We start from the raw sequence: 13,836 nt of genomic DNA, 5'->3' as shown, positions 1-13,836 counted from the left end.
CGGGCCAGCCCCCGGGGATCGATCCGGTCTGCGGATGGGGAGATGGGGTAGCACCGGGAGAAGGGCTCGGGGCTGTTGGTGGGTGGGAGCTGGACCTGCCCCGGCCCTGAACCCCCCGTGCCCTGGGCTGATCCCCCTGCGTGGGCAGCAGGGGAAGGGGGGGATTCTGCCCCTCTGCCCCGCTGAGGTCAGAGCCCACCTGCAGAGCTGCCTCCAGCTGAGAGAACTGGGATTGTTCATCCTGGAAAAGAGAAGGCTTCAGGGTCGCCTATTTGTGGCCTTCCGGTACCTGAAGGGAACTTACAGGAAGGATGGCGCAAGACTATTTGCAATACGTGTAGTGACAGGACAAGGGGGAATGACTTCAGACTGAAAGAAAGTAGGGTTAGATTGGATATTACGAAGAAATTCTTCCCTCTGAGGGTGCTGAGGTCCTGGCACAGGTTGCCTGGTGAAGTAGTGGCTGCCCCATCACAAGGCAGCTCCATGGGCTTTGGAGCAACCTGGTCTAGTGGAAGGTGTCCCTGCCCATGGCAGGGGCTTGGAACTGGATGATCCTCAAGGTCCCTTCCAACCCAAACCATTCTGTGATTCCCTCAGGGAGTGCCTGGAAGTGTCGTCCCAGGGGTGTGAGGCTTTGCAGAGGTCTGGGACACTTGAGAGTCTTAGGAGCCCTTGAGCCCTGGGCAGTTTGGGTGGACAGAGGAATTTCTGAACTTGTCAAACATTTCTTCATGCAAAGGGTTGTCAAGCATTGGAACAGGGAAGTGCTGGAAGTGTGCCAGAAAAAACTGGACATGGCAGTGCTGTGGTTTAGTTGACAAGGTGGGGTCAAAGGTTGGACTTGATGATCCTGGAGGTCTTTTCCAGCGTTAATGATTCTGTGATTTCCTGGTGCTCTGAGGGTACCACAGCTGCCTTCAAATGTTCCACCATGTCTGGGAGAGCTCACAGCATCTCCCTGGATGAAAGTGGCTGTCCCACATCCTGCTGCATTTGTCGTGTGTGTGAGCCACGGAACACACCCACAGGAGTCTGCAGTGCCCCGTGCAGAGGTTGAGTGGGAAGACACTGCACAGCACTGCCTGGCTGCAGCAGAACTGCTCCTGAGTTCAGCACCAGCAGCCCCAGCTGTCTGCCGGAGAGAGCCGTAATAGGAAAACAATGAAGAATTACATGATCAAAGTCTGGCTTGTGGTGTATTCCATTTTTCATCTGCAGAACAGAGCCACTTGGGGAATGCCAGAGAGTGGATCCAGTGTCAAAACTACTTAAAACCCTGCAAGTTTCTGTTTTGCAAAACCTTGACAGAAGTAGATGCAGTAGGCTCTGTTGTATTTTTGATTGATGGCTGGCAAGAATTAGAACTAAACAGATTCTAAGAATTCTGTAAGTACTAAAGATTTTTTTTAGCAATGGTTTCTTGCTGGTGAACCTCCTGGACTCTTAAATAGAAATTTCAAGATGGAGCTGGTGCTGTACCTGATTACACAGAGCTGCTGCACCTGTAGAGATGTGCGGAGTGTCTGGAGTGGAGGGCATCCCTCAGTCATAGCTGATTTCCCTGTTTCCTGTCTGTACAGCAGGAGAGTGGGTTTGAAACAGCCTTGAGGCATCCCCTAAGATACCATCCAGACATAAAATCAATGGCATGTTCACAGAGGTATGAGAATTCTAGCTCACAAGCAGAAAAAATCACTTATGTATTCCTAAATACTAAATATAAGGATTCTATATGGCTGCAAATGCCATTGGGGTTTATGCATAATCTTTGAGAATATTTTCCCAAGTGTTTAATCACCTGCAAAGTCCAAAAGAGTCCTGAACTTTCCCTGAGATCTGTGGACACAAGGTTTTACTATGAGGAGTCTCACCGAGATTATGGCACTTGGTGTCTTTCTTTTGATCTAAGAGATTGTGTTTGAATGGAATATTGAAGGATCACAGAACAGCTGAGGTTGGAAGGATATTGCCCTGTTAAACCCCCTGCATAAAGCAGGTTCAGCCAGAGGGGTTCCACGGGTTTCTGTTGGCATTGAATATCTCCAGGGATGGTAACTCCATGTTCAGCCACTTTCTCCTCATAGCTCACAGAGCTTTGTGCTGTCTGAGCAGTGACCTCACGCTCCATGTTGTGTGAGTAAATCCCTCTGTTTGAATAGGCAGCTGTTAACCTCAGGATGACCCTTGTCCTCTGGACTTTGGGATGTGTCCGTGCAGGACAATTTGCAGGATTGAGACCCCTCTCTGTGCTTTCTGCTTTATCTTGCTCTCTGCCTGGTGGGTCATCTACAGTGAGTGAATTGTGTCAGGTTATCTCATAATTATGAATATTGTGACTATAATAAGGCTGTAGTTTAGATACTGTAAAGATGTTGCTCTTAAACCACTATCAGTTTTATTTCCCGTTATAGTGAACTGTCCTTTTTGGCTTCAGAGGATAGTGAGGAACATTCATTCCTTCAAAATGGTGACACATATGAAAGCTATGGGTAAATATTGTTCTCATTTTACAATGACAGATCTGATGTTAAGTCTTGACACTCTCAGATCCCAGTTTTGCACAACCCATTTATTTCTGTTTTTTCATTTCCTGTGAGAGTCTGCTTTTCCTAAGGTTTTTTGGACTTTCTGAATGTATCGTAAATTCTGTTTTGCCACCAAATAAACAGACTTCCAGTTTTATTTTGTATATAATAGAATGGCCTGAGATTGTGTCTTTCTTTAAAAAAACCATGTAAACCCTACTTTCCCCTTTAAAGATCCAGGCTTTTTGGAGCATGCCTTGCACGTGTCCCAGCATGCAGGGAATGAGACTATGCTACAGTCACTTGAAGAGATTGCATTGATGCCTTGAATTGCATGTCAGGATAGAAGGATTTGCAGTGTAAGTGGGAGTTATCTGCAATGAACCTGAAATGGGCTACAAAGGAATCCTTAAATCAGCTAAATAAGCAGCTGCTGTAAACAGTGCAAGTTAGAAAGCATGAGCAATGAAATAATTAATTATCCTTTCATAGTATGTTAGTTCATCTGGTTCCCTTTGCAATTTAAAATACTTAGCTGGTAAAATTATTTTTGTCATCAAAATCCAAAGTGTGCCAGCAGTACTATTTCAGGAAGCAGCGCAATATTTCATCTGGGGAAATAAACCTTAGCTTAGTGTTTTCTTATTATTTGATTGATTCCTTTTAGGTATTACTTAATTGTGATTTTTTTTTCACTGAACAATGCAATGAGAGAAGAGAACAAGATTTAAAACTAGGTTAGAACCAACCATGTTTATGGCCTTATTAAAACATACAAAACCAATTGGTTAAAATAGTACTGAAGAGGTGAAAACAGAACCTCCATTGTGAATGGAATTAGAATTGTAATGTTCAAAATTAGAATCAAACATTCAATCTAGATTAGACTGGAATATTTTTCAAGGAGGACAGTGTTATGGATAAAAATGCTAGTCTGAGTTTTAGTCTTGGCTCTGGCAGGGGGTTTCCTTAGTGACCTTCAGAATATTGATTTGTGTTCTGTGACAAGGGTGTCATTGAACTTCCACCCTGTTCAAAGTTGTGGTCGTGCTGGTTTCATTTGTGTTTCTGATGCTCAAATTTTTTGGGAGCTGCTGTAAAAATGTTAGTAAACCAAGAAATAAATTGTGTGGATCTTAATAAGCTCAGAGAAGTGTGCAAGTTACACCCTTTGGAAATGTTAGCACTGACTTCTTAGGGCACCTGTTGACTGTACAGTGTTGCTTGTGGTAGTATCACACAGCTAGTGATGTGGAGATGACCATCCAAAGTGCTTCTAGTTGCTTTTTCCTGTCAGTTCCAGTAATGGAGAAACTCAGCCTATCTCTTCCACACTGAGAAAGGAAAAGGACTTCAGTATTAATTGTATTTACTGCTTAGTGAACACCATTCACTGAATTGTTCATCTGAGCAGTTGCTTTCTATCATTTTCCTAATCTAATTCTGCTGTGCTCTCTCTCTTTAGGAGATATGACTTTATGAACATTTCAGTCCTGACTAGAAGGAGGTGCAGGGAGTAGCAGATTCCTTATCAAAGTAGGAATTCACAAAATGGAAAGTAGCCTCTACTCAGCAGTCTTGCAGAGGGTGAGGCTGTTTGCAGAGTGTTTTGAGATCCTCGGGTGAAGGAAGATTTTTAATGTTGCACTGAAGATATGTGGGCTTTGTTATATCATTCTTTCTATACAAAAAATAGATCTCCATTTTAATATAGGTTTGGGATCATCTTGAGCGTGAATGTGAATTTTGGGGTAAATATTAACCTGTAGCTAACAAGTTCCTTTTCATACCTGTCCAGAAGCTGAGTCCAGTGAACAACCCATGGAGGGAGGGGGATGTGATGCTGTCCCTGCTCACAGAGTGCTGTCCCTGCTCACAGAGTTCTGTCCCTCCTCATTTGCTTGAGGCAGCTCTGCTCAAGGCTGTGCAGGAGGGAACCTTTCATCCCCCCCCATTTCCCCAGGAGCAGCTCTGACCTGGGGTGTGGGTGTAGGAGGGTGCAGTCAGCTTTCAGAAGTTACAAACTACTCAAACTTTGCCTGTTTCACCCCAAAATATAGCTGGGGTGGAAATACCAAGCAGTTGCCAGTCAGACACCAACTACCTAAAGTGTCTGGATGGTTCCTTCTGCAGTTCCATACTCAGATAATACCCGTGCCCTAAGAGAGGGTGCTGTTGTACCACAGTGCTGATAGCACAGACATCATTAGTATTGCTGTTGTATTTGATGTCAGGGCTTAGTTACCAGTGAGGTATTTCACACAACACATGTGAACAGCCAGGTGTAAACAACAGGCTGATACAGGTTCCTCCTTCACAGAGCAGAGCAATTTAGGCTCAGTAGTCACACCTTGGCTAACTTGGATTTCCTGGTGGGTTGCACTGTGGTCATCTTCAGTGCATCAGTTATGAAAAAATCATTACTATAAAAGACACTGAAAATGCTTGGAATTCTTTTGGCAAAGATTCTTAAGGAACAAGGTTGATTCTGAGGTGTCCATTCAGCAGTCGGAAGTGATGCATGCATTCTGTGGAGCCATCAGAAATTAACTTCTTCTCCATTCTGCAATGCTTTGAAAATGTAGATTATCCTATTTCCAAAAGCAGCAGTTATTTATCCTAAAGGGAAGGGAAGGAAGTTTGCATATTTTGGGATAAGTGAATGGTTGAGCACAGGACTGAGAATTGCCTGCATTCTCCCTTTTTACTTTGAGGACAAATTGCTGTTTGTGGTCTGTGTGTCTCTTTGTGTGCCCTGCAGGGCACATCAATCACCCAGTTTTTAGAATGAGTATATATTAATCTTCATAGCCTCTGTGGAGCTGAACAGAGTCTGTGGGGACTCAGCCACCCCTAAGCATTTCAGTCCAGGTGTCTGAAGTCAGTGTTTACTCCTGTGATATTGATCTTAAGCTCCCTTAAGCCTTGTGTGTTTTTTAAGACCTGATGTGTTACCTGATGTTCCGAGGTGTTGATATCTCTTTGCATAACATGTTGCACTGATATTAGTCCTGAGCTGCACGAGGTGATGCTATCCAGTGTAATTGAAGCACAGGTAAAAGCCAAATTTTAGCTCATCCTGTAACCTAATTAATAATTTCAGTATTGCAGAGGAGCCACACAGGACTGGAAGGGCTCAAGGACTGATCCTCTTTGTACCTGAAAGGATTATATACTTTAAAAGTTAGTATGTTGAGAAATGTCTTATGGGAAAACTAGTAGAATATTATTGAAAATACTCTCACATGTGTTTTTACTCTCAGAGCAGGGAAGGACAGGTTTTGGAACACGGTGCTGAATGCCTTTGATTCTGTTAATTAAAGCAAGTCTTCTAAATTTTCAATAGGAAGCTGTTTCACAAGGTAATTATACACTTACATTTCAGTGATTGTCTGATTCAGTTTCAAGTGTGATTGATGTGCATCCAGATTTTTAGTGTGCCCTTATTTACCACACCAATATCAAGGAAAGGCTTCCCTGTTGAAGTAATTTATAATTTAATTCTGCTATCCGTAGGTTGACAGAAATCTCATCCTCTCGTGGAAGCAAGATGAGGTTGGTCTGTTATGAATCGTTGACACTAATAATTGAACACCCAGTTGATGGTACTACTTTGATCTTTTGGAAGGATATAAGGGATCTTTCAGCTTCACAGCCAGCTAATCATGTGCTGTAGATACCACATGTAGAACAAACTCAAGGCAAAATGTGTTCATTAGTCCGTATTTTGTACTGTGCTAATTTTCCGTGTGTGTGTAAAGGAGTCTGCAGACTCTGGTGGTGAGGATGAGATGTGTCAGCAAGAATATCAGGGCCTGAATTTGTTGTGGCATTTCTATGGGTTTCTCAGTGGGAAGTGTACTTGATGAGGGAGAAAGGAGGTGTATTTGCTGAGGAAATGTCTCCCATCTTCACACTCCTGGTGCCTTCATATTCCTCGTTCAGTCTCCCATTTTCTGGAACTGCAAGAAAACAGAACAGACACTGGCTTAAAAAATTTACTACCATTTTGTTCCGTAATGACCTTGAAAACATTCCAAAAATTTCATAATTTTTCAGAGGAAAGATTAGGTAAGAGTTTGAAGTAGGGGAAAACAAACTCAAAAAAAGACAAAATCTCTTGCTTCAGCTGTGCTTGGGCGAGATAACCTCCATAAGGCTTCCTTAATGGCATCTTGGTATTTACAAGAGCACCACGCTCTTTGTGTATTTTGATACCGATTTATTCTGTTCAAAGAAACTAATGATTGTAGAATTCAGAATTCATAAGCATTATATCATGGCCTGATGTGTGACTCTATTCTGAGCTATTTCAAAATAAGAGATTCTGACACAAACCTGAGTTTTCCTTCAAAAGAGATTTGTTCAGAACCAAAAATTTTGAAGGTTCAAAACACTTGGTCAAAACAAAATAAATCCAATAACTCTAAAATGGGGCAAAATTACTGAAGTTACAAAGATGAGATAGTTATAACATGCATTTTTCTTCTGTTCTAAAACCTTATTTGGACATGTTTTATCCTGGAATGGTAACATGAGGAAGGTGTTCAAAGTGAGATCTATTCAACTGGAGGTGTGCTATAGCTTACAGTAATTTACTGCAAGTTATTCTTGCTCCTAATTTTCACTCCTTGTGGCAGAACTTGTGGGTGCAGCATCTGCTCATAACTGATCTTGAATTTTTGCTACTTTTGAAGGAGAAGCAAGATCTGAATAACCAGGGAATTGAAATATCTGATTTTTTCTTTGATTCTTATGGTAAAACAGTTCCGAATGAGCTTTGCATTTGAAGTGCTGCTTCAATGTCTTTCAGAGAGTATCCAGCCCATATACACAGATTTTGTGCCAGTGGAAAACACTGGATTAATTCCAGTCATACATCAGCTTAATTCTTCATTCATCATAGGAACATGGAAGAATCAAACATCAAACACATTTGTGGACAAACTGCATAAACTGAAATGTTCTTCTAGATGACTTAGAGGAACAGCATGTTCTAGTAATTAGCTTTCTTGTATAATGAAGGTTTCTCAAGTCGAACACGTAATCTTCAAGTTACCAAAGGAAAAAAAATTGTACCAAGGAACGCCTGGTTTAGCAGTTGTTGTTTTAACACTTTAGTTTTAACACAGAGAAAACATTGTCTGGTGCAGTTCTTTCCCCAAGTCTTTGACTTTACATTGCCTGAGCTCCTTTGCCCTTTTAAAAGCTGCTCTGGGAAAGCCTGTGGAAGCAGTTTGAGTGGCCAGTGAGAATCCCTTCAGTGTCATATTGTTAATGGCAAAGCCAGCAGATTTCACCGTTTGTGTTTCTCCTGTAGTTTTGGTCCTGGCTCCTTCCCCTCCTGCCATAAATAAAGGTAATCTCTGCTAGGAGCAGGCATCAACTCCAACAGGCAGTTAATCACATTTCAACAGCATACATGTTATAAGCTTATCAGGCAGAACCATCCCACCTCCCATCATGTTTTATCTGTTTATGAAGAAAATGCCTTCCATAACTGTAATTGAGAAACCAAAATGACTCAGAGTTTGGAGGTGTCAATAAGGATATATTATGCAGCCAAACTCCCCGTGTCTTGTGTGCAAAATGGGTCACTCTGCTTTTGCCTTGTCAGGAAGGGTTTTGTTCATGATGGACTTCCCCTGGTGTCCTGAAGTTTATTAACTTGAAGAGAAATTCAAAGCTGGGATGTCCCTTGTGAGAATCGGCTACAAACATTCCTCCCATTTTGGTTGGAAACTTCCCTTATTATCTCTGGTTCAAAAAGACCCAGTCCAGGCAGGGCTGAGTAAGGAGGCAGGGCTCCATCTCCTGTAGGTTACACTTTAAAAAGGGGTCTCAGTTAACATCTGCTGCCACTGAGTCCAGTTTTAATGGATACTCTTGGTGCAATATTACATCTGTAATGTGTATTCTGTAATTCGGACTTCTTAAAATTAGAATTATCAGATATTTGAGTTACTGAATTTCTTGAACAAGTTGACTTCTTGGTGCTTCTGGCCATAATAGCTGAAGTGATTATCATGGACTGCTATCTTGGGGTGAAGATGCTGTGTGTTACAAGCTTTTACTGTACTTCCTTTATGGAATAAATAGAGTAGTATTTAGTATACAAATTAAGGCTAAATTAGTATGCATGTGAATGCTACAGAGTTTAGTTCACATGCAGTGGCTAGAGCTTGTTCAGTGCCTCATGCTGGAGGCTGCACAACAGCACTCTAAGAAAGGTTGTCAGAGTAGTTTTTTCCCCTCTGGTGCCTTTGATCTGTGGCTCCATCTGCAGCCTTTGAGTTATGACTGTTGTATTTCAGCTGCACTTTCTGAAGTCTCTGGGTGATGGAGCTGTCCAATTTTGACTCTTTTAGTAGTTGAACTGTTCTCTTGCAGGTGAGGTACCAACTGTGAACCTTTAACACCATTTATGTACGTCTTCAAGATCCTTTACTGTAAATACTGATTTTATAAAAGCTTTCTGTGTTCTCTGGCATTTTAGAGATTTTAGAGATTACAAAAGAACATATTTATAGCAGCATAAATCCAGGTATGTGATGGTATTCAAAAGAATGGATGAAATTAATTGTTGCCACCTCTGCCCTTTTCATTAGAAGTCTTTGTATTTCCCTCTTAATTTTCTGTCTTGCATTTTTGTAAAGTTGAAGTTTCACTTTCATGGATAATCTGTTGAATGCATTCCTGTTTGTGCAGGTGTGTACAAGGCTGGATTGTGCTTTAGCCTCATGAGGTTGCAGTAGCTGTTTAATCTGCTCACAAAATTTCACGGAGTATAAAGTTCCAGTTTTAAAGTCTCCAGTGTTACCAATTTCTGTCATGTATCCCATGATCTTAGGGGGTCTTTTCCAACCTAAATGAGTCTATGATTCTTAGCCATTAAAAATACTCATCTGAGACTCAGCTTTGTACTTTTTCCATCTGTGAGGTATCTCCTCTCTGACCTCTGTTGGTTAAATCCTGAGTTTTGCTTGGAACTTCTGTTCTTAGAAGGGACACAGTGGGTGGCAGGGTCCCACTCAGCTCCTTCCAGCTGTATTTGGAGTAAAGGAAGATGTGTGAAAGGCGATGGAAAAGGTAAGAGTGGGGTGCAAAGAGTCTCTCCCAGAACTGTGAAACTGAGGCAGTGCTCAGGACTGAACTTGTAGCAATTCTGCAAAACAGCACCCCGTAAGGAACCTCACTGGGATTAGCATCTCACTGCTGCTATGTCCATAAATCCTAGCTCAGTGTGCCTCTGCTGCAATGCAGGTACAGTTTGTGCCTCACTGAAGATCTTGGATTTGAGACTCGTTTTGACGGCAAGTTGGTTCAAGTTTGAGCAATCTGTGCCTTCAACAAAAGAGTAGGAAGAACCTCACATTCAGAATTTTAAAACTCCTGTCATTTTTAAAATTTAGTTTATTTATCTTCAGTAATTGTGCTTGGTTTTATCAGTGCTGAAATTTTGTTTCTGATAGCAGACATGAACCAAGTGAGGATGATAACATCAGATAAAGTAGATAGAAGAGTGTGTGTAGGAAACACTCTGTGAATCACAACACTGAGGCCAGGTGTGTCAGTTACATTTGGCCATGGGCAAAATCTTCATACAATAACATTTTTATTCATGCTTTTGGCACGATTCCTGTGGATTAATAATATCTTCTTTCCTTTTCTTTCTGTCTAAAAGCAATTTTTTTCCCACCCTTATCTGCCCATTTCCATATGTACATATGTAAACATTTCTTGCACTTCTCTGATTCAGAGATGCTGATGCCTTTCTGATGAGCCCTTCCAGTCTCCACTGCCCACTTTGGGTTTTCTCAGCTGGGCATCTTCCTACTTTTTCTCATTCTCCAGAGAAATTCTGTATCAGCATCTACAACACAATTCTCAGCTGGCCTTTGTTGTGCTGTCTATAAAATGTTATTTGATGGGGTGTAGCCTATGGGTGCTCCAAGAGCACTTCCCGTCAGGATGATCCCTGTGTAGGTGAGCACAGGACTGAGAGCCATGATCCAGGAGTTCTCAGCTGGGATTTTTTGCTTGATAGAAGATGATCTCTCTGCTTCAGTGCATTGATGTGTTCTGTGGGAATGGTATTTCCATCTTGGAGCATTTATGACCGCTAAGTGCTTAAATATTCCTGGTGGAAAGAAATGTCATTGAAAGAGAGATTGTGCCAGCAGTTTTTCTTCAAAATATCTCTTTCTTCTCTATTTTCAGCTCTAGAGTCTGGTATGTAGAGGTACTTAATTCTTTCCCACTTTTCCAAATGTAACTGGGTGCCTCATTTCCATTTGCTATTTTGAATGTAACTGTAGGGACAGAAGACTATGGATGAATCAGTTATCAGCAGTTAAACTTATGAAGGCAAAAATTATACTCCTAAGGATACAAGCATATTCCATCTAGATTTTTTTATTTAGTTTGAATTTTAGTAGTGAAGTTTGATCAATATCTACTGATTTGCCCTAGTACTTCCTGTGGTTCAGTTTAAATGACTGCTTGGAAAACCCCTTGCCTGTCTCTCTGCTACAGTCATTGAGTGGCTTTCTCTGGGACCATCTCTCATTATTTATATATCTTGTTTTTGAGCTGCATCATTTTATCAAATGTAATGGTAATCGACTCTTCTTTGTAACCAGTTATAAGGGTAAGAACTTTTAAACTTTAAACTTTCAAATGACATTGAAATTCTTATTTTATCAGCACGAAGATGTATTTGATGTGATCTTTTACTTTCTTTAAAAATAAAAATCCGGTTGAAAGGAAGCAAAAATTGCTCCTAGGTACTTTTAAATCCTAGCTTCAGTCCATAAATTTGACTGTAGTCTTAAATGAAAAAACATAATATTTAACAGGTAACATAAAATCCTTAAGAATTGGATATGCTCTCTGCTTTAAAATGTTAGAACTCAGAAAAAGGGAATCAAACCCACATATGAGCTCATTGTTAAAAGTAATTGAGAACTAAAAGCCACCTTGGATACTTGTGTGTATCCTTTTAAACTTGATAGAAACTGAGAACTCTCCTGAAAGCACATGTCTGGAACAGCTCTTAGACATGAGCTATTTAATGATATTCCAGCCTGCTAGAATAGAACTCCTGTAACCTGGAACATTGTTTCCACTGCCAATGTGTTTACAGAATTTTTTCCCCTCAGTTACAAGTGTAGTTCAGTGGAGAGCAAAAGTAGCTCCCTTGTGGTGCCCAATTGCATCCCATATTTCAGCTCAATTCCTGAAGATGTTTGTTCACTGCTGAGGTCCTATCCTGACTCGCATCTCTAACAGAGAGAGAAAAACTCTACCACATTATAGAGAATGGGTTAAGAACTAGAAAGGGTTATTAATTTTAATAACTGTGTTCTGAATCTGCCCATATATGTAGGTAGAAATACAAAAATCCCAGAAATCCTGGAGACAAGACACAGAACCTGTCTGCCATCTGACATTTTTGACAAGCTCTCCAGAATTAATCTGTCTAGGAGCTACTATGCTCAGCTTAATTATGGAAAGGCTGCATCTGTGTTCAAAGCTGTTGAGAGAGAGAGAAGAAAGTAAAAATGTCCACTAGGTTTGATTAACTGCTTTCAGCCTGATGAATAAAGACAGATGGTTACTAGTTATTTTTCCTTAATGGATGTTGGAGCTCCATTTGGTGGATGAATTAATGTTATAGGTCCCAAATCTGCCTTTGAAGCTATGCCTGCCTAACCCTTAGTGATTATAGCAAAGTTTCCATGCCTTCAAGAGAGAGGTTTGCCCTGAAGCTGTCATATATATATTTAAAAACAGTTTTGAAATTAAAAAATAAAAGTAAAGCCATAATTTACAGTATTAATAAAACAAGCTACGAACTCTGCACAGCTCTGGAAGGAATCCCTTACAAGGGGTGATTATTTTGAAGTGCCTGTGCAGACTTATCCCCACAGAATCTGTGCCTGTTTGGGAATGATCTCCACCTGGAGCCTGACAATATTTTAATACCGACTTTAAAACTTGGAGAAGTTCATTTTAAAGTAGCACTTGCTAGTTGTGTCACCTGGAAAGCAAAATAAATAGTTTTATGGTGTAGGTTCATTTGCATGAATTGATTATCGTATGTCAAATCCAGGTGGGGAAGGTCTTTAAGGCAGGCTCTAATTCTGCAGGTGTGCATGTTTAAAAACATGGCTATGAATATTTCTTTCCTTTGCTTGCATGTGAATATCTGTGTTTATTTTTAAGAATGTGCATAAGTGTCTGTGAGCTTGGGCTCCCGGGGAACATTTAGGCCTAATGGGTCTCGGGACTGTCATTCAGCAACCTATTAAATCATCTGTATAGTTTTAAGTGTGGAGGGTCATAGTGATTTTAATGGGATTAAATCTGCTTACATCCAAACAGTGTTTGAGTCGGGGTTAAGGTTACTGCATGATAAAAATTGTTTAAGATGGACAATATAATAAAGAGAAGCAAACCAACAAAAAATTACATTGAATATACAGATTTTTCCAGAGTCAGTCAATTGCCCAGAGAAAAAACCACCATTTAACTAAAATGCTGCCTGCCACAGAACCATCAAACCCCCCTACAGATCCTGAAAGGGACCTTGAGGGGTCGTTTGTCCCCCTGCTCCATGGCAGGATCATCTGTCACTGAGTCATTCCTGACAATGTTTGAATGTGATTGCAGCAGTTTACAAGCAGCACAAAAATGGCTGAAAAACAGCAGGACTTGGAACGTCCTTCAGGTCTCAGCACTGAAGGGGAAATCGGGGACATCCGGTACATATCATTCAATCAAAACAATAACGTAAGTCATTGATTACACACAGAGTGAGGTCACAATTCCTCAACAGGAAAAATACATGGCTTCAGCCTTTGGAAGTGAGGGGCTTGTCCTTCAAGTGACAGCAAACAGAGTGCGCTGAGGGCAGGTGACACTTTGTCATGGCTGATTGCTTAATGCTTTTTGAATCATGGCTCGTTTTTCATCATCATTTTGCTTTGGCTTTCACTTCAAAGGCTGCCTGATGTAACTCTGAGGAAAACCTAAAAATAAGCAAATTCCACTTATGAGAGGCAGAGATGTTTTTAAGAGTTTGCAGGTGGAGGGAAGGCACGTGGCAGATGTGCATAGTTAATAACCCCAGTGACAACGAGGAGATGCTACCACCCATTTCTTTCATCCCCTTTGCAGAGTCTGTGCTCAAAGCTCAGACGTTCTGGGGCTCTAAGCTGTATGTGATTCATTTTTGATGTTGTCACTATCTACAATGAATGACAAGTTATTCTGGTGATGTTGTAAATCCCCCCACGTCAAAGGG

At 41.0% G+C, this 13,836-nt stretch overlaps 1 protein-coding gene across 1 annotated transcript in view; it reads right to left on the bottom strand.

Moving 5' to 3' along the window:
• The window catches only part of SDR42E1 (short chain dehydrogenase/reductase family 42E, member 1), a 4,027-nt gene extending 3,722 nt beyond the window's left edge, over positions 1-305 (bottom strand). The window contains exon 1 of the mRNA XM_008638698.2: positions 200-305. Coding sequence (XP_008636920.2) covers positions 200-240 — 41 coding nt within the window. The 5' untranslated portion in view covers positions 241-305. The remainder of the gene's footprint in view (positions 1-199) is intronic.
• Positions 306-13,836: the final 13,531 nt, after the last annotated feature.

Source organism: Corvus brachyrhynchos, unplaced genomic scaffold, assembly GCF_000691975.1.
Source record: "Corvus brachyrhynchos isolate BGI_N302 unplaced genomic scaffold, ASM69197v1 scaffold26, whole genome shotgun sequence".
Lineage (NCBI taxonomy): Eukaryota > Metazoa > Chordata > Aves > Passeriformes > Corvidae > Corvus > Corvus brachyrhynchos.
The sequence above is the reverse complement of the archived record's forward strand: the minus strand, read 5'-3'. Positions and strand labels throughout refer to the sequence as shown.